A 20,309-nucleotide genomic window follows, 5' to 3' on the forward strand; every position below is an offset into this window, starting at 1 on the left:
TTTTTGATCGTGTATTTTGATTTTTCATGCCGCATGTAGATGTCTCTGATGCGAGGAAGGTGGGACCAGGGCGCTCATGACGTCACGGACACGGGTGACGTCACATCCATGTCCATGATGGCCGCTCGATTAATTTGCCATTAGTTTGTCGATTAAGATCATGTTTTCCACGGTTCCTGCTGCAGGTAAAGAACAAGTTTTTGCAAATTTGCACTTTGCAATGTGCCCTCTCCGTACCGCACCAACTCCTTGTGGCCGGGGGTGCGAATTTGAATACGAAAAGCTTCCCTACACCATGTGTTTTTGTACGCCAGGGTGACACAAATTTTTTCTGTCAAATTTATTTTTAACGCCGTGTAATTGGAATTAACTTCTGCGCTAGCATTCTTTGGCTGTAATTTAATCGCAATTCTCTGGTAAATTAAATTAAGTCGCTCGACAACTGGGAGATTGGCACGGGGAGGACTTCTGGGACGAGCGAAAAACACCTTGCACTCTTGCCGCATTAACCTTGAAAAAAAGATTTACTTGAAGTAGCCGCGTTCAAAGCGAGGAGGATCAGTGAGCCCAAGGAATATCAGATAACACCTTTGCTCGTCGTTGATGATTCACTGCATTTTTTCTCCACACCCGAGTGCTTTCCTAACATATTATTTTATCTCATTAGCTAAATTCATCATCATCAGCAAGACTTTGTGCTTATACATGGAAGCAGTTTTGTCAAAATACACAAGAATTTAATTTTTGTTATTCATAACTAACGAAAAAGATAAATTTTTCCTTCGGTGCTTCCAGATTTGGCATAGTTGATTCGGAGAAACTATAAAGACAACACCATGTCTGACGACGACGACAAACCACCAGCACCTCCTGTGCGACTCACAAGCAATAGGTATGTAATGTATCGTTATGTTGATATTTGCACAAATTGTTGATTTCTAATTTAATAGAGTTGCTAAAGTCAAGTATGACTGTTTGGTTTAATTTTACATTGCTGTGTTGAAATGATACAAATAACTAAAAATATTAAACATAATTCCATTCAATGAAACATTCCTGAGAAAAATTATCTGACAAATTTTGTGCTTAAGAGCTGAAAATTAAATAAATTAATAATTTGATTAATATTTAAATATTGTGTGGTTTTAGGGGCGACATGGCGCCAACCTTGCCAGTGGACATGAGGCCGCTGCCTAAAGAGCCGGACGCTGCAGACGAGAAGAAGAAGCAGCGCGCTCTGAAGGCAGCTAAGGCCAAAAAGCAGAAGGCACCTGGTGTGGGCAGCAGCTTCGGGGCAAGTGATGCCCCCGACAAACCTAACATCTCCTACCCGACGAATTTTGAGCACACGGTCCATGTGGGCTTTGACGCTATCACAGGAGAGTTCACAGTAAGTTGACCAAAAACGTGTGTGTTTTAACACACATCGATTGGCCCGTAACTTATTACAGAAACGCAAACATGGGTTTAGTGTGTGCCTTTGGTGTTGCCAGCACAAATGCATGATGTTAGAAATTCAATAAATAACTTTTAAATTCCATAATGTGAATAATTTGAACACAATTTGTCGGAAAATTTAATTTGGCATTCAATCAGAATAAATTTTGAAAATAATATATCTCCCATTCCGCAAAATTCTGTAACAATGTAGCTTGCCTTTATACTTCGGGATAAATTATTCTGTGGCATGAACTTTTTTGATGATTAATCGCCAAAACAGTTATTAATTGAAGTTTTTTGTGCCCTTGCTTTTTAAAAGAATTATTGGTTGGCATAGCATTTTATTTGCTACTACCTAGTATATATTTTTTCTGACTTATGGTTTGTTTTCTCATTTCAAGCTGCCGCTAAAAGTAAGTATTCCTGTAATGGTTTGAGCATGAATTTCATTCCCATTGTTCACTCATGACCCTAATATTGAGTTGCAAAATTATTTTTTGTTTACGTTCTTTAATTCAACCAGACAGCATAGCTTCATTTTTGGCACTGCTTAAGATGACAAATGTTACCTAGCAATTGGTGTCTTGAATTTAAATTCCCCATATATATTGGTCACACATTTTGAGCTCATAATTTGCATCTCGACATCTCATAAACATCAATGATTCAACATGTATCGCTCTTTACTAAAATGTAATTTATTTCCTATTTGTAGAGCACCATTAAAGAAAAGCTATATTTATGTCTGACCAACAAAATAGTATGTCAACTACAATTTACACTAAATAACCTTATGAAACTACACAATTATATTTTACGTCAATTTTATTTTGTTGTCTATCCACCGGCAAGTGAGGCGCGCGTCTGACTATTTCTGATTTATTTTAGGGAATGCCTGAAGCGTGGGCGCGCCTTCTCATGGCTTCTAACATCAGCAAGCAGGAGCAGAAGAAAAATCCGCAGGCGGTTCTTGACGTGCTCAACTACTATGACAATTCCTCAAAAGAGCACAAACCCTCAAAATACATGACCACTGCCAAAATCACAGGTAGGGTAATCTTGAATTTATATAATAAAAAATAAATTTCTATTTTAGACTAAATTTGTTGCTATAACATTGATTTGTGATTCTAGTGGTTGAACCACCCCCACCACCTTTGGTAGCCACCCCTATCCGAGGCCCTAGTCAAACTAGTGCTGCCTCTGGCTCCAGTCACACCCCTACCGGCTCCAGCCACCCTTCGTCCTGCAGTCCTTCCACCACTCCAGACACAGAGCACACTGGAGGTGAAGACAATGAGGAAGACGAAGCCTCGCCTCCTCCACCTCCAATTGCGACCCGCCCTGAGAGAACTAAATCAATTGTAAGTGAATGCTCTGAACCATTGAAAGTACTAATTTGTCCTCGGTTTTTAGTACACCAAACCACTAGAAGACGAGAGTCCCAGACACAACTCGAATCACCCAACGTCCCCTCACCATGTGCTGCACCAGCACACAAATGGATCTGCCATGATGTTGGACAAGAACAAAAATGCCACTCCAATGCTCTCTTCTTCGTCATCCTCGTCATCTCACCTTGGAGCTGCCACAACCTCGCCTACGCCTCCATCAGCGACCACCCAGATGCCAACGAGCCCTGCTGGTGGTGGCTTGGTCACAGCTTTAGAAAGAGATAAACCTAGAAAAAAGAAAATGTCTGACGAGGAAATATTGGAACGGCTACGAACTATTGTCAGTGTAGGCGATCCAAATAGAAAATACACAAAAATGGAAAAAATTGGCCAAGGGTAAGCTTTTATCAAATCCTGCAATGATAAACAAATTTTGATTGATTAATTTTAGTGCGTCCGGTACTGTTTACACTGCAATAGAAACATGCACTGGCATGGAAGTAGCAATCAAACAAATGAATCTGTCACAGCAGCCCAAGAAGGAACTTATAATTAATGAAATTCTTGTGATGCGAGAGAATAAACACCCCAATGTAGTCAACTACCTAGATAGCTACTTAGTAGGAGAAGAATTATGGGTAAGCTGTAATTTACCATAAAATTTTCAACATTACTATTCTCTCGCCCAGCATAGAATTTAAATCAAACTTATTATTTCCATTCAACAGGTGGTGATGGAATACCTACCCGGTGGATCCTTGACTGATGTGGTCACTGAAACTTGTATGGATGAAGGGCAAATTGCTAGTGTGTGTCGGGAAGTGCTGCAGGCACTTGAATTCCTGCATTCTAATCAAGTCATCCATCGAGACATCAAGTCTGACAACATTCTGCTAGGCATGGATGGCTCGGTCAAGTTGACGGACTTTGGCTTTTGCGCACAAATATCACCTGAGCAGAATAAAAGAACGACCATGGTTGGCACTCCGTACTGGATGGCGCCTGAAGTGGTCACGAGGAAGCAGTATGGGCCAAAGGTAGATGTTTGGTCACTTGGCATTATGGCAATAGAAATGATAGAGGGAGAACCGCCATACCTCAATGAAAATCCTCTTCGAGCCCTCTACCTCATCGCCACCAATGGCAAGCCTGACATCAAAGACAAGGACAAATTGTCAGCCGTTTTCCAGGACTTCCTCGATCAGTGCCTCGAAGTGGAGGTTGAGCAACGATCGTCTGCATCTGAATTGCTCAAGGTATGTTACTACAAAATCCCATTGTGGAACAACTTAATTTTTGGATTTTTAATTTAAGCATCCATTCCTGAAGCTGGCTAGGCCACTTGCGAGTCTAACACCACTAATAATGGCTGCAAAGGATGCTGCCAAGAATCACTGAAGGTGTCTGTCGGTTAGTTTAATGACAATGGACAAGGTGTTGAAATCAAGCAGCATCAAATTAGTGAATAATTAAATGTGAGACCGTGACTGGTGGCAAGTACATTTTTAGAGTAGCTTTGTCAACATTTGGTTTTGATCAGCTCAAATCTGTGAAAGTCGTGATTATTTTAAATTAGTGCCACTACTTTATTAGTTTGCAAAAGGCCGAGAGCTGCAAATTTTTTCAAAAATAACTCTCGGTAGATTCAAGCAATACTGCAGTATACTGTATGATTTTGATAGGTGGACCACAAACAGAAATCTCCCAAACCATCCAATGATTTGTTAGTCATGATTAGATTTTGTTCTACTCAGCATAATGAAAACCTCAACAAGTACACACAAAGTAAAATGCCGTAGTTACTTTTGAAGAATAATTGCGAGTATCAAAATGCTAACTGAATTATTATCAATAATCAAGTTGATTCTCAAAAGTCCTGCTTTGGTTTGTTCATTATATTGCTAAATCTCTTAAGAGAAAACTTACGCATTGACAAGAGTGTTATAAAGCTCTAGATGCATATATATTTGAATTAAATGGCGTTGTCAATTGCTATCAGGTTACTTTCCTTAACATACTTTCAGGACAAGAGAATTATGACTAACAATACACATACATATTCTTGTTATCACTATATAAATAGACGAGGGCAAAAACTAGGGCTGGTGCCTGAGCTTAAATCATTTTGTAGTTGGGAGTTTTAAATTCAGAAATCGAGCTGCCAAAGTTTCCTCAAATGCGGTAGTAGTTTCCACTTTGGCAGAGAGCATTATCTCCGAAGCAATGCTGTGATTCCCGATTTTTTAAAAGGCAGTGTTTTAACTGCATTCAAATCGAAAAAAGACTATAGACCCAAAAGTGCATCTGAAGTAGCCTCTTTAGTGAGATAGGCTGGAAACTTTGGCAGTTCATTATCTGAGCCGCAACTGATTGGGTTAGCTTAGTTAATTTCCCCAGAATCAATTGGCCAGAAAGGTCGGGTTATTATTTTTGTATTGTAGATAGTATGATTATTTGAAAAACATTTTCAGACAAGTCTGATTGATATTTTCAAATTGCTTTGGTTCAAGCTTTAATTTGTGTAAATAACTTTTTTTAATATTATATGTTGTGTATCATCTATTATTTTTATGATTGGTCTTTCTTCTTTAATTATAATAATACTCTCTTCTTCCTCTTCAAATTAATTCTTTTGTAAAAATTTACTTTTCCAAAATTAATTCAATATTATTAGTAGGGTTTTGTCTCAATTCAAAGTCTTCAACTTTTTCTAATTTGTGTCAAGTCTTAATATTTTCCCATATAGCGCGTGCCTCATGCATAGAATTTGTATTAGCTACATTTTAACCTGAAGACTTTGTTATTATTTTTGCGTAACATTGATGTTCTATCACAATCAATAATATCAAAAGTAAATAATTTGTGCACTTGGCAGCAGTTATACTTCGATTACAATCCAGTGCTCGACGAGTATTTGTGTGCATCAATATTTTTGACACCCCTAGTCAATTTAGAATAACTTCATGAATGTTGTGCAACTAATTTGACAGCTGCGTTTTGGCCTTTATGTTTTAAAACTGGATAATAAAAACATTTTGGCTTTTTGTTGTGGAAATATAATTATATTTATGCTGACAAAAAGAGGTATTCAGTATGAAAATCTACTAGAAACATATAAAATGCAGATGTATCTATAATAAAAATGCAAAAATGTACATCAATTAATGACTACTATGTTATGGTGGAGTGAAGTGGTGCAATTTTATGCACCCTGAGTGCATGGACATAAGAGAACATAAAAAATATGACGATGCTGAGAAAGATAAAGTTTTTTATTAAAAATGTAACATTGTGAGATAGCTAATAAAATAATGTTTTATAAAAGCCGTATACCTAAAGTTGCCTTACTAATAAAAAAATTAATTTCATGAATATCAAAATTAAAACAAGACTTAAAGAAGTTTTTTTAATTGCGTTCTTTATTAATTACACGTAAATTCAAAATTTAATAAATTAAATTGTTAGGGAAACATCTTCGATTTGCCGCGCCTCATCTTGGTTCAACTGGTTGACTTATGTTACGCCCCGCCCCCTTGCCCCTTGTGGTTGTGTGGTTGTGTTGTTGTTTTATAGAACGCTACCTCGCCTATCTCTGTGCTCTGTGCATTTACTCCAGTCGAACAGCCAATTTGATCCAATTACTTATAAAAATTTACTACCATACTGTTCAAAACTTCTTGCTTCGTTTCTCTGTCCTCTGCAGATATTACATCACATGTATGTATAATATGTACATACCTTTTTTAATTCCTGGAAAGTGTCTTAATTCTTTTTATGTATTATCAGAAATCATATCATATTATTTATATTTTTGTCGATCGTTTCCAGAGATATTCAAGATGCTGAGGATAATTTGTACAGCTCGTATTTTCCAAGCGCATTATTTAAACAGGTGCTCACGATTTACTCAAAGTCACGCCAATGCTGCAAGAAAATACGCCGATGATGATGATAAAAAGCTTCCAGAAAAACAAAGTGATTTGGAAAATAAAATCATATATAAAGGTATTCAAATGAAGCAATAATTTGGCAGTTGTAGCATTAAAATTAAAAAAAATATTTATATAATTACTTATTACACAATTAATTTCCCTAGGTAATTTCAAACGGAGACCAGAAACGCTAGAAATACCAGCAGCAGTAGAGTTTGATTCGCAGGAACGGAACGATAGAAAATTTAATAAATTTAAAGGTTCCTTACAATTTTTTGCTATATTTTTACGGGTATGTGAAAATATTTTGTTTTAGGAAACTTTAAAAGAGATCAATATTTGAAGCACGAAGATTTTGCGCAAAAACATGATAGGATGAATAAAGAAAACAATTTCTTTGAGGATGACAGAAAATATTCTAAGCGCCAAAATTACTCTAGGCAAAGAGATGAAGATGACGATTTTGATGGAGGATACGAGGGAGATTGTGACATTCATGACCCTAGACAAGTTTCTTACATGCGTTGGTGATTTATTCATTTTGCTGAAATTATTTTCCTATTTGACTTAAAATGTGCAATGCATTATTTCAGGCTTGAAAATATTAGAAAGTTCAAGGAAACGCAAAGGACTCCAAATTTTCTCAAGTGGGAAACAAAAGAAAAAATCCGAAGTCTTCACAATGAAAACCCTGAAGAATGGAATCTAGAAAAATTAGCTTCCAACTACCCAATCTCTACAGCTTCTTTAAAAGTTTGCTATTTTTAAAAATGTTTATTCATATATTATATATGTTTTCCCACAGCAATTATTGAAAAATAAATGGACTCCTAGAAGCATAAATCTTCACGATGAGGTAGCCGAGAAAAACTGGAATTCCTTTAGAGAGGGAAAGATTGCTGTTGCTGACAAATTCTTGCGAGCTCATTTGATGAGCTTTATAGCTCCTCAAGACAGAATCAAATTGAATGAAATGTTTGAAGAACAGGAAGCTGTGAATCAAGACCGTAAGATGAATTTTAAATATCAACCTGCTATAAATTTGAAGCTTTTTTCTAGTCAAAGCACCTCTTTCATGGGAAAAGCCACAGCAGGAAGAAAAACCACGCAAAGTGTTGCAAATCCACAGAGATGGATTGGGACAGAGTTTAACAAATATGCCAAAAACAGATGAAGTAAATTTTATTATTAAATGCAACTAAATTTTCACATAATATGGATAATTTGTATATCAGGAAGTGCATTCTTACGAGGAAACAATCGTGATCCCTAAACACAAATTCAAAGAAGGAGCAACTTACAGGGTGAAAGATTGCTATTATCACTCAGATGGGACTTTTTTGTATCGCGTGCCAGGAATGGATCAAGCTAATAGCTAACAGAATGAATAATTATTTCTGTTTATTGTTTGAAATGTCTTGCTTCAGAATAAATTGAATTGATGGAAGCATAAAACATATTTTGATAAAAATTTTATTTTTGAACTCCAAACAAGTTTATTAGAAAAATAAAGTATTTAAATGTAAGAAGAAGGATTTCACATTTAATAAAAATAAATTGTTGTTTTTAAACAATATATGCACTAAGCATATAAGTGTGGGTTTCATAGTTAAAATCTAGGTAAAATTCAATTGACGCAGGATTGGCCTATCATAGAGTCATTCATTCACATTTAATTTTCTTTTTAAAAAAAATTGGATAAATAACTATAAAAAAATAGGAGCTAGGATGAATAAAACATTAATTAATTTTTATAATTAATTTATTACCTTTTAATAAAAATTATTAAAACATAAGTATTTTACTCTTTGCATTTTTACAGTTTTGTATTTTATTTAACAAAATTTGTTTCTCCAGAAAACTTTACATTTACTTTAAACTGCTGCACAGATGCAAACACGTATGTATTTTGCATATTTTGTACGGTACGGCCAAGTATTTTAGCTAAAAAAATATAATTATCTAGATTATTTGTAAAATATATTATTCGGGCGATAACAACTAAAACTAACAACTATATTAATTTCCGTTAATTTCAGAGCAGAAATTTTTCTGTCACGAAAATGCTTGCGCGCTAATATTGGTACTGTTGGCAGCTCTGCTGATTGTGTGCTGAAGAGTCCGTCCAGCGTTCCGGTAGGTTGGCACTACAGCACTGGAGGAAAATAATTTTGGAAGTGGGGGTGGAGCGAGGTCACTCCCTGGTGTGTCAGTTTCTCGGCCGAATTGGGCAATTTTCATCCACTTTCCTGAATGATTTCGGCGTGTTGAGATTTTTCTAAGTTGGTACGGTCAAATTTTAAGACGACGCAGTGATGGGCGTGAACTTTTGGTGGCGTCTGGCGCGACCGTGAGTCGACGAAGGGTACCCATCGGAGCAGGATGTTGTTGTGAGGTTTGTGCTCTCCAATTTATGTACGAATCTTTCGCAATCAGAACCTCAAGGCGCAGATATTTATCCTGCCAGATGTCCTGATTTTTTGTGTGGCAGTCTCGTGTGACCAATTTTCGGCAACCAATTTGGGGCGACGCTCATTAACGGCATACGGGTCACGCTCTGTTTCAGGTGCGTCGTTTTCGACTGCAGCGTCTGCAGCCTCAACGGGCGCTATGACCACTTGGACTGAAAGGATGCATCAAAGGGCGGCCACTTTCGGCAATGTTGTCACTTCCTGTGGCCACCCATCTACCGTTCCCTACCCTAGAAGATTAGAGAAGTATGTTCAAAAGTGGAACGATCCAGGGTTGACCTCATATTTATGTCGCGCCTGCTTGTTAATTTCCAGAGTTAAGTTTGGAGTGCCTCTTGAAGAGGTGTGCAAAAATGACATTCCTGGGCCACTATTGGTGAGAAAACTTGCTCTGTATGATTACTTTTTATCTCAATTTGTGTCTAATTTGTCTCTAGGTTCTAATTTTGAAATTGAACAAAGAGGCGCCGTTCAAGAAGGACGTTTTTCGAGCGCCAGGGCACCAAGGCAACATGAAAAAGTTGATCCACTTTTTGCAAAACGGCCGCCTTGTCAACATGGACAACTTCTCTGTATACACCATTGCCTCAGTGTTGAAGAAGTTCCTTCGAAAACTACCTGGTGGTATTTTTGGAGCGGACGGAGAAAGATGCTTATTTGATATCATTGAAATGAAAGATAAAGATGCTCAACGAGAAAAAATCCACCAGTGAGTACTTGCTTTTTACATATTAAACAAATATAGTGTAATTCTTTACATGTTTGTGTAGCAACGTCAATATTATTTGTGTGATTGTTTATTGACAATTAAAATTGTAATTGCTTGTTTGCAGACTGATAACTTCTTTGCCTGAGCAAACACAGAGGCTTCTAGTTTTACTGTTTGGAACATTCCGAGTCATCGCTACACAGGCCAACCGAGCAAACACAGGCATGAGCTCGGAGGCACTTGGTGTTTCTGTAGCTCCAAGCTTCTTCCAAAGCTGTGTTTCTGATGGAAAACAAGCCAGGATGGAAGATGTGTTGAGATACAAGGCAAGTTGTGTTGTCTTTGATTCTTTTAGATATCTTAACTGCAAATTATAAACCTCGAAACATATTTAAAAAGCATCTGAACAAAATAAATGCTAGATATGTTTATTTTTACTAAAATGGTGTTCTTTTGCTCTCAGGCGGAAGTTAATGTAAGTAACAGTAAAATCATCCCTGAGACCTTGAATATATTTTGTGCAAAGCCAAATCACTCAATCAACACTGGTGCATCTGCAAATATCTTTATGTTTATTCAAGTGGTTTGGCGAAAACTGTGTTTCTCTACCGCTTACTTCTTCCAGAGAGCTTTACCAAGAATAATGAGACATTTGTGCAATTGGACAGAAAAAAATTTAAAAGACCCCACTAAGTCTGTTTCTTGAAGCTCTCAAATGCCACTGCATGTTTGTCACCCCTAAGGTTGGTTTTCTTAAAAACGGCACATACAAAAATCAGTCGTCAGTATCAAATGGTCAAAAAAGACTCCATCAATCTTCATCCCACCTCTTGTCACCCACATTTAGCTCTTTAGCACAACTTTGTGTGCATCCACTTGAAGCAATGCAAAAATTTCTTGAATGTTTCAACTTTGTGCATTGCAGGTTGCAACTAGGATCATGAAGTTTTTGATCGACAACTTTGGCGCAAGCAACCTCTTCGGTCGTCAGAACTATGAGTTTTACGCCCGTATCACAGGACGCATTTTAAAGGTTGAGGAGGATTGGATCTTCAGCTTCCGTTACCCACCAAATACTATGGTTTCCCGTAAGTTTCATAGTTCTATTATCTGGATATGTACGTCGCTTGAACTTTGATTTACATTGATGGTTCAAATAAATTGTTGCAGCCATTTCTCAGCAAGAGGAAAGTCAGTCAACCCCCGCCTTGATACACATTCCAGAAGCCTCATCGTTGGGGCCATCCGTGTCGTCACTGGGTATCATCCCTGAAAACAACCTTTTGCAGTCATACACTCGTTTGTCCATTAGTCTTGAGGAAAACGGTCTGTTCAAGGTAACGCTGGCTGATCTTGAAACCACCCGTTTCTTCCTTTACACTCCTCCGCCACCTCTCACTGTCAATTAATTTTTAATATTAATTATCTCGCAAGAAAAGCGGAAAGAAAGTGATTCAGGCAGCACTTGCATGGCATGTCACAGTGCTTGATTGATGGGCCTCGCGTTGTTAAATTATTTGGTTTTTTATTGCATTTTAATATGGCATTTCCTTACAAAAATTACAGATTAATATTAATTTGATTAATAATAAGATGAACAAGAACACAACTATTTTTTGTATTCTCACACAAACAATTTGTTGTATTATATTATAAGTTTTACGTTCCTCATGATATTTTTGTATTAAAATATAAATCTACTATTTTCTAATTTTATGCGCCTTTCTTATTTTACTGTTTTACTAAAACACTACTCAACTAATTTGGTGTAAATACGACAATACCCGGTAACGGAAATTTCCACCTCAAATTTGTCGCTCTGTGGTCTCTTCAAAGAAGCATTTGTTCCAACACTAAACAACACAAATCTGATACTATTGCGAGTCTTAAGAAAAAATATGGACTCCACGCTATTGTTACTAAGTTTCTGAAGGTGCTTTTCCGTTGTAATTTGTGTCACAGTCCTCCATAATAATCTTCAATGAAGCAAATTTGCCCTTATTCCTGAGCACGTAATTTAGAAGTTCCTGATTTGTTGGATTTTATTTGCCGATTTCTATTTGATTTTATGAGATTTGTTTAGTTGTTGGCTTTTTAATATGCTTGGGAATGAAAATTTTAGAAAAGTGTAAATAGAAACGCTGATGAGGACACAGGAGCTGTTGTAGTAGTCATTGAAGAAGTAAGTAGATTTCCCCTTAGTGTATGTAGGCACTGTCTTCAACCTGTCCTGACACCACTCAAAATTGCAGAGCTCGAGTCGTTCGTCCACAAGTAGCACCACGAGTCACCACCTAACTTTAGAAGAACTGAGAGCAATCAACAGATATGCTGAAAGCACAAAATCTCTTTCTTTCCTGCCACAAGTAAGATCCAAATTTATTTCTTCCCTTTTTTAGTCCTATCTACCAAAATAAATATTTACTCCTTGTTTAAAAATATTAGGTTCATGAAAGACAAGCCGCAAGAATGAGAACCAGGTCTGAGTGGTTTTTATCACCCGCACAGCAAGAATTGCTGAAAGAAAGTGCATCTTCCAGAATACTCAAAGTCGGATCAGATAGATCGTCGTCGGATAATATTGGTAAGTTTCCCTTAAAGAAATATTATTATTGACTTTGCTTAACTATTTATTTACATAGTTTTGACATCTGGACTGAGCGTGAGCGCAGAGTCTGTGAAAACTCTGTTGCGACGCACATCCAGCAGGGACAAGGAGCGAGTCCGCCGCGGATCTGCAAGAAAAAACAAAGAAAACGGCAAAAAACAGCAGTCAATAACTGAGGACCAGCAGCACGAACATCAAAGTAGTAGAAGCCTCTCCGAAGACCATGACGAGGGAAACATGCACATTACGTACAAGCCTAGAATTTGATTTGGGCCTATGTTATAACATGTATTGTATACTGCCAGCAGGGATTTTATTATGCTACTGATATTCATTACCATAAAAATGCATTATTATTATAATTATTATATATTTCATATTGTATTAACTTTGCAAGTTAAAATGTTTTGTGTTTTTTATCACTGTGTCACAATTTAATATGTAAATATTTTTATGTCTGATATTACTCGGATATTATATACACGCTACTTATTATACATTACTCAAGAAAAATAAAAGATACTTGAAGTCTCTTCTATATAAAATATACTGACTGATAAATCATAATTTAACAATCTGACCGGCCGTAATTTATTTCAATCTCTCTTTTCATCTCTTTTAATTTGTACATGGGGCCATTTGAACTCAACAAAAGGATTTTAGATTGACTTCCTGTCATTTTTCAACCTTGGACCCTTGCTGTATATAGATGAATTATTTACTGGGAGCTCATTATAAGCCTATTAACCCTATTGATATAATTTTTTCGCACCTTAATCCTTAATCGTAACAAATTTTTAGCATTCCATAAAAACTGGCACAATTTTAAAAATTAATTGTGTCAGCGTCATAAAGAAACAATTAATCATCAATCAAACTTAAGAGATTGGATTGGCAGTAGAAATAAAAAGAAAATAATAAAGATGCGATAACGCGGGCTTCTGTGAAACGCCCCGTAATGTTGGCAACTAGGCCACAGATTCAGAGCATGTCCTGCGCTGCGCTGAGAGTGCGCTGCTCAACGCGCTGCTGCTGACTTATAGATTTTCTCCGGTTACCATGGCTACAGCCAATCAGAGGCCGTCCTTGCTTCAGCTGTGTGTGTGCATCGCCTCCTCTTCATTGACCTGCCTGCGAACTTTGGTTCGCTGCTGATTGTTCTTTGTGATATTTGTGTTTTAAAAATGGGCTCGCAGGCCACTTTAAACAGTCAAGTGCGATTCGCAGATTACTTCGTCATTTGCGGACTTGATCTCAACAGCGGACTCGAATTGAACGTGATATCAGGTATTATACAAGAAAATTGGTGCTCACAATTGTGCGCGCTTCAAGGGTCTCCGGATATTTTGGTCCCCCGCGATTATGTATGATGCTGCTGTTGACGGCCCATGCTGATGTTGTCACCGTGTGTGGAGCTCGTCATGTATAAATGTATACCAAGAGAGGCGATTTGAAAATGACCTCTGCTTATTGATTTGTCCTTCGTTTTTAAATAACTTTCTCTGCTCCATATCAGATACATACATTGAAGAGGATGATGAATGGCAAATATAATTGATTTTTTTTTTCAAAATTCCAGGTGAATCTCAGCAACTGTGTTCTCCAATTGAACGATCTTACAAATGCAAAGTTTTGGCACACTATCCAGACAATGTGTCGTGGAATCCCTTCGACAAACACGCAGTTTGCTTGGTAACTATTTTTCCAGCTTTTGATTTAATTGCAAATTGTGTTTATTGATCTATCAAAAAAGCAATTTCTTCTGCCCATAACACAATAAAAAAATTTATTTTTAAATTTTAGCTGAGTCTACCTCATGGGCTGAAATTCAGAACCCAGAAACAGAATCTAGAGCCGGAGTTTCACAGTTTCATAATCACCAAAGAGGATGGCTCTCGGTGCTATGGATTTAGTCTCGTCTTCTTTGAAGAAGTCTCAGACAGGAAATTGTGCAGTGCAATGCAAACCCTGCAGGCAATGCACTTAACAGAGTTATCCAGTAGTAGACACAGTGGTCGAATGAAGGCTTTTAACAGTGACAACACGAGGTATATAAATTATATAAATCCCTAAGCATGTTTATTTGAAAATGAAATATGAAAATATCTTATTTAAAAAAAAAATACTTTCATATATCATTTCAATTTTACATCAATAAGATATATTGCTTAAAATAATTTGAGCCATCAACTTTATGAGACATTGTTTACTTTTAAGGTCATTGCCCCGCCACTTTAAACTATCAACTCCGCTTTCGAAGGCGGCTCAGAGCTATTATGACTCAGCGAAAGACACATTGTATGCCTCGAAGACCATCAACTTGATCTGTCAGCTGCCCTTTGTCCACGCAGCCAACAAGTTCCTATCTGGTCTTTACCAGTACAGTGTTACAGGCGGTGAACTCAGTCTCGAGAGCTATGTGTACAATTTGGTGCATCAAGTCCCTTTGCCACTGCCCGGCCGTTGCCTCACCTTTGATTGCTTTGAGGAGCTCATCCTGTTGCAGCGGCCGGGTAACATCGCAGAGCTCCCTTTCTTCGACTTTTCCCTGAGGGCATTTTTCGAGCTTCTAGGAGTAGACGTTGCCATCCAGCTTTTCACTTGTCTTCTCCTAGAGCATCAAGTACTGCTCTATTCATCAGGTAGATTACCCTGAATCTTTGAAGTTCCTTTATACTACTTACATTTCATTTTGTTTAGTCTATCAAAGGCTCATGTTGGTTGCGGAGTGCTCGTCCACACTGCTCTTCCCATTTTCTTGGCCTCATGTTTATGTTCCTATTCTACCAGCTTCCCTCCACCACTTTTTGGACGCACCCGTCCCATTTGTCATGGGTCTCCATCAATCAACATCCACTGTTCCATACTCAACGGTGGACAACAACCAAGTATGATATTTGGATAAAAAAAAATTATTCGATCATTATTCTTCTCCTTTTTTAGGCAATGTGCCATGTTGATATTGACAATAAGCGAATACAGCTGCCAGAGGAGCTGCCGCACTTTCCTCAACGCTCTGAATTCATAAGTGAGGTAATAGAAGTCATGCAAAGGTACGGAGTTGAGCCGGACAAGTGCAGAACTGCGGGTGACAGACGAGGTGGTGGTTTAAGGCGGAAACTATCATGGTCTCAAGAATCAGAGTCTGGACTTGTGTGCGTTGAAAATGCTTTTATGTCAAGCAGCCTCACTGGATTCCTGCCATCCCCAAGTGCAGGTATATCATTTTTTTTTTAAGAAATTTAATTTTAAGAATTTTATTAGGTGTGATGGGGATGAGCAGGAGTGACTCAGAAAGTAATTCGTTGATGGTTTTGGACTGTCAAGGCTCTCCTCAAGAGCAGTATGCAGCAGAATTGCGCTTCAACAACGCTATCCGAGAGGTTTTTCTGAACAGATTTGTTCACATATTCTCAGCCTATGAGCACTTTGTCATTCACCCCAACCAGGTAGTTTTGAACTATGTGTATAAAATTAAAGAAACTTGAGTTTTAAATTGCGTCAGGACATGGAGCAGTGGCTGAATTGCCGAGAGTCAATGCAGAACTTTGATAAAGCCACTTTTCTGTCGGACCAACCAGAACAGCAGTTGCCTTTCCTATCTAGATTTATTGAAACCCAGATGTTTGCCACATTGATTGACCAAAAAATACTCTCTGCTTGGCAACCAGTAGAACCATCACTTCGAGTGTTCGACAAACGGATTAAACTTATAAGGTTTGTTTTGTTTATTACTTGGAGAAAGATTTTTTTTAAATTTTATAGTTGCAGGACCAAATACGGAGACAGTTTAGTGAGAACTCCCTGCTATGAACCTTGCACGACAATAACAGACTCGGAGCTCATGTTGGAGAAAAGGCTCTCAGGTGCTGACACGATGGCACCCATCCCAATAGAGATATGCTCAAATGCTTCAAAAATAGTGCCAGGATTGTTTCCCATTCTCAATAAAGAAGCATTGAACAAAGAGCCTGCTCATAGGCAAGTGAAATAGTACTGCTGTTTACAAAATTAATCTATATCTTCAATTAATCAGGAGCAGAAGGCGAAGTAGTGGCCAGTGGCGAGAGAGGTCCATCCACTCTGCGGAAACGACTCCAACTTCTGAAGTGGCTCCGTCATTCGCGGAGCCTCAACCTCCACAGAATCAGGCACCTGTTTTGAACAAACATACAAAGCAGCCAAAATTCACTGAAATGAGTCCTGCTGTCATTGCACAAACTAACTGGAGCTTTGTAGAAAAATTATTAAAAGTAAGTCCCAATCCCAATTAATAAATGAAGTCTCAAAATCTCAAAAACTTTTTTGTTTTGTTTTCAGGATTGCAAGTTAAAGACGAAAAGAATGTTGGTGGAGAAAATGGGATCAGAGGCTGTAGAGCTTGGCCATGCTGAACCTAGCATAATGGGCGTGGAGGAAAACACTTTGGTTGCCAGCTTGTGCGACTTGCTGGAGAGAGTTTGGTCGCACGGACTCCACAAAAAGCAGGGAAAGTCAGCTCTGTGGTCACATTTACTGAACTTCCAGGAACTTGAAGAATGTAGCGACACGTCCAAACCAATTAGTCCTAATTTTCTCACTCCAGGTAATGAAATGATAAATATTTTATATGCATAGAACTTATTGGTATGAGGATGAACTAACAAATTAAAAAATCTGCCAACAGCCCTTGCATGGTGCGTCTTAAGGAAAAGACTTGATTGTACGTCAAAGTTTCTTGAAATATTGCTAACTAATATTTTCTTGATTTTTGCATGCAGAGTGACTATAATTTATACTTCTCAGATTTCAACTGTGTGGTGTTTTGATTTAGAGCTTTAAATATGCAGGATTTGTTAAAAGCATGCATTTATTTATTTAACAGCTACTATATTTTCCATGATTTGCAGCTTCTTTAACCTAAAATATTGACCGTGTTATATTTATTTTGAAATGAATGATTTTGGTGCAGACTAATGTCTGTGTTTTGCTTTTTTGATGAGTCAATATTGCCAACTTACTTATGCTGTTCTTTGATGCTTGATAGAGACAACATCTTAGATTATCATATGTTTTTATCAAAAATATATATTTTAGATTTGTCGTCCATGGCCCTAGAACGAGAAGAGCCAACTTCAGGAGGGTCTCGCAGTGGTCGAAGCAGTGCACGCAGCAGTAGGAGCAACAGCAGGAGACAATCGCCAGAAAGACGAGACCGAAGTATTCATGAAGCTACTCTTCGACCATTGCCTGTTTCACTAACTTTTGACATGAGGTCAGTGCAATCAATTTAAAAATAACCCAAAAATAACTTCTTCAAATTTTAGAAATGTCCTAGCCATGACCGATATCAAAACTCACATTGGCTATGCACGAGCTTGGGTGCGTCTTGCTCTGGAGAAGAAACTTCTATCTAAACACCTGAGAACTTTACTGATGGACAACTCCCTGTTGAAGTATATGATTAGTGAATTTTTCATGAAGACAGGTTTAACAATTTTCTCACAGAACACTGTACAAGCGATATGCATTTTTGAGGTGTGATGACGAGAAGGAGCAATTCCTCTACCATCTTTTAACATTGAACGCTGTAGATTACTATTGCTACACAAATACCTACACAACCACGAGTGAGAAAATGTTCTGACCCCGATAAACTTGTGACTAAACTCTTATCTAAACTTTTTCAGAATTACCATATCGCATTGTGATATTCCCATCTCGAAAGTCTCCTCTCACCACAGCCAACATTTGGGTCAGTGTTACTGGCACTTTGGGTGAAACTTCTCAGATAGCAGTACCTCATGGCTTTTTGGAATTTGTTTTTCATGTAAGAAATTTGCTATTTTAAAAATTGCTGAAAATTTAATTTATTGTACTTAGCACAAAAACTTGGGTTTGTTAACTTCCATGAGAGTTGGCCATGACAATTACGGCGCCTCTCCGAAGTTTTTGATTGAGCACATAGTAGCCAGAAATGAAGTCACTGGGCACACTTTCAAGTAAGATTTTTTTAATATATATGCACAATTATGTACAGAGATGAGAGCAGATTTTTTTCTTCGCTTGAAAATCGCTGGGAATTTTTGATGGCCAGTCGGTGGCCAGTTATGTTGGCACTACGGCGCACCAAGTGAGGCGGTTGGGTTGATTTGCTGCGACGTAGCCTAGGAACGCCAAATAATTATGTAGTCTAGAAATGCGGAGGGCCATCAAGAACATCAGGGGGCTTCATTCGCAGAAGGGCCGTCGGTCGTCTTGGGCTGCCTCGGACTGCCGAGGGCTGTGTTGAAATGCCGTTGCCTAGAGCCGTCTTGGAAAGCCAAGGGCTTTGAACGCCAAGGGCCATCTCAGAACGCTGGATGCCATCTAGTACATCTATCCGACTATTGATTAGTACAATATATGAAGTAATTAAATTTTTTGCTAACAATGAGTTGTTAATTTATATTTGATCGTGATTTTATTAAAGTATTTAGTAAATTTTAATTTTATTTAGGATTATTGTTAAATATTAAAAAAATAGCGATTTTCAAGCGTTGAAATATATCTGCTCTCCTCTATTAATCAATTTTTTTATCCAGCCTTTTTTATCATACCGTTGAACTCTCCTATTATTTGTTCTGCTAATTTTCAAAAAACAATTTAGATTTCCTTGTGGAAAGTGGCTGGGAAGAGGAATGGACGATGGTTCGATTGAACGCCTCCTTGTAGGTGAAATGGTGCCCAGGCATGTTGACAGTGATGAGCTGATTGAGTCTTGTATGACACCTCCCCGCTGCCGCAGTCCGAGCATCCCTCGGAGATCCGTGGATCCAAAGTTGTCAACTTCAGAGATGCAGCAAATGCTCGGTAGTGTTTGAATTTTGAAACCCTCATTTTAATACTGATTATTTTTTCTCTGTAGGTGAGACTGTTAACACCATAGTGAAACATTTTCTCAGGCCACGGCGGTCTCAGGATAAGGGGGGCTTGACTCAAATTCTGTGTGGAGAAGGTGGACTAGTTCCCTGTTTAGAGCAAACATTTTTGCTTGGATTCAGATCTGCACGTCTGTTTGGCAGAAACTTGTACCTGTGGGATTTCTTTGGTACATTCAATGTGATGATAATAACATGAGACTGAAAAATTGTTTGTTTTTTCAGCTCGAGTACGGGACCAATTTGAAATAAGCTTAGTGGATGAGTCAAATTCATCATGTTTGGAGGAAGAGCAAGAAGCAGCGTCAGCGGTCATGAGACTATACTGTCGTCTTGTGGAGGGAATTGAAACTCAAGGAGAGAATCTCGGCAAAGAGGGGAAGTTGCAACTCCTCATTTGCTTAGCTGCAAGGTAAAAATTGTAAATGGGAAATTAGAGCATTTCATTGTATATTTCCTCTGTTCAGGGATCATCTGCTGCACAGGATGATACCACACATTGCAGCCACCAGGGCGTGCTCGGAAATGTTTGATGAAAACTCATTCCTTAGAGATGCTAGTCTTTGTACGTTCCTCACTCAAATCCTGGAATCACTGGATGAGTTTGATTTTATATTAGAAAACTCGCTCACCAAAGGATTGCAATTATAACAAGACTGTTCTTGAAGAACTTAACGTAGCTTGAAAGCTATTTTTAAACGAGATCTCAGAAATGTTTAAGAAATTCAGTCATGATTGTTTAGTACCAAAATAATATTTATCAAATTATTGATGGAAATCGTAGAATAATAATAAAAAAGCTTTTATTTAACACTATTAATTTCTTGCAAGTTCTTTGTATTGCCAAACGCTATGA

The 20,309-nt window shown here is 37.9% G+C and overlaps 4 protein-coding genes across 6 annotated transcripts; all 4 read left to right on the forward strand.

The window, feature by feature from the left end:
- Positions 1–66: 66 nt before the first annotated feature.
- On the forward strand, positions 67–6,164 carry LOC132203765 (serine/threonine-protein kinase Pak). The gene is made up of 9 exons (XM_059631772.1): positions 67–185; positions 796–892; positions 1,150–1,390; positions 2,329–2,488; positions 2,575–2,804; positions 2,857–3,230; positions 3,286–3,472; positions 3,563–4,090; positions 4,149–6,164. The coding sequence occupies exons 2-9, from the start codon at positions 837–839 to the stop codon at positions 4,230–4,232; spliced, it is 1,860 nt and encodes a 619-aa protein (XP_059487755.1). The 5' UTR covers positions 67–185; positions 796–836; the 3' UTR covers positions 4,233–6,164.
- Positions 6,165–6,367: 203 nt separating this feature from the next.
- LOC132203767 (putative neugrin-like protein DDB_G0288135) lies at positions 6,368–8,219 on the forward strand. The gene is made up of 8 exons (XM_059631774.1): positions 6,368–6,551; positions 6,663–6,839; positions 6,931–7,026; positions 7,083–7,293; positions 7,360–7,519; positions 7,572–7,773; positions 7,826–7,941; positions 8,002–8,219. Exons 2-8 carry the CDS (start codon positions 6,674–6,676, stop codon positions 8,143–8,145), a joined length of 1,095 nt encoding a protein of 364 aa, XP_059487757.1. The 5' UTR covers positions 6,368–6,551; positions 6,663–6,673; the 3' UTR covers positions 8,146–8,219.
- A 696-nt stretch (positions 8,220–8,915) lies between these two features.
- On the forward strand, positions 8,916–13,097 carry LOC132203500 (rho GTPase-activating protein 20). The gene is made up of 11 exons (XM_059631314.1): positions 8,916–9,161; positions 9,333–9,483; positions 9,553–9,613; positions 9,675–9,946; positions 10,071–10,272; positions 10,872–11,034; positions 11,117–11,283; positions 12,069–12,128; positions 12,199–12,312; positions 12,392–12,530; positions 12,589–13,097. Exons 2-11 carry the CDS (start codon positions 9,377–9,379, stop codon positions 12,819–12,821), a joined length of 1,518 nt encoding a protein of 505 aa, XP_059487297.1. The 5' UTR covers positions 8,916–9,161; positions 9,333–9,376; the 3' UTR covers positions 12,822–13,097.
- A 548-nt stretch (positions 13,098–13,645) lies between these two features.
- On the forward strand, positions 13,646–20,290 carry LOC132203257 (DENN domain-containing protein 5B). Of its 3 annotated transcripts, none has more exons than XM_059630904.1 (21): positions 13,646–13,841; positions 14,134–14,246; positions 14,358–14,602; positions 14,772–15,196; positions 15,255–15,442; positions 15,498–15,771; positions 15,819–16,003; positions 16,060–16,271; positions 16,326–16,535; positions 16,597–16,807; positions 16,875–17,139; positions 17,221–17,256; positions 17,631–17,808; positions 17,861–17,989; positions 18,042–18,163; positions 18,224–18,363; positions 18,417–18,535; positions 19,183–19,385; positions 19,441–19,623; positions 19,679–19,865; positions 19,921–20,290. In XM_059630904.1, the coding sequence occupies exons 1-21, from the start codon at positions 13,739–13,741 to the stop codon at positions 20,102–20,104; spliced, it is 3,912 nt and encodes a 1,303-aa protein (XP_059486887.1). In that variant the 5' UTR covers positions 13,646–13,738; the 3' UTR covers positions 20,105–20,290. The 3 variants fall into 3 exon arrangements, with proteins under 3 accessions (XP_059486887.1, XP_059486886.1, XP_059486888.1); XM_059630903.1 differs by having other exon boundaries at positions 16,591–16,807; positions 19,921–20,289; XM_059630905.1 differs by lacking the exon at positions 17,221–17,256 and having other exon boundaries at positions 13,648–13,841; positions 16,591–16,807; positions 19,921–20,289.
- The last annotated feature ends 19 nt before the right edge of the window (positions 20,291–20,309 follow it).

Source organism: Neocloeon triangulifer, unplaced genomic scaffold (genome assembly GCF_031216515.1).
Source record: "Neocloeon triangulifer isolate White Clay Creek 2 clone unplaced genomic scaffold, ASM3121651v1 ptg000017l, whole genome shotgun sequence".
Taxonomy (NCBI): domain Eukaryota; kingdom Metazoa; phylum Arthropoda; class Insecta; order Ephemeroptera; family Baetidae; genus Neocloeon; species Neocloeon triangulifer.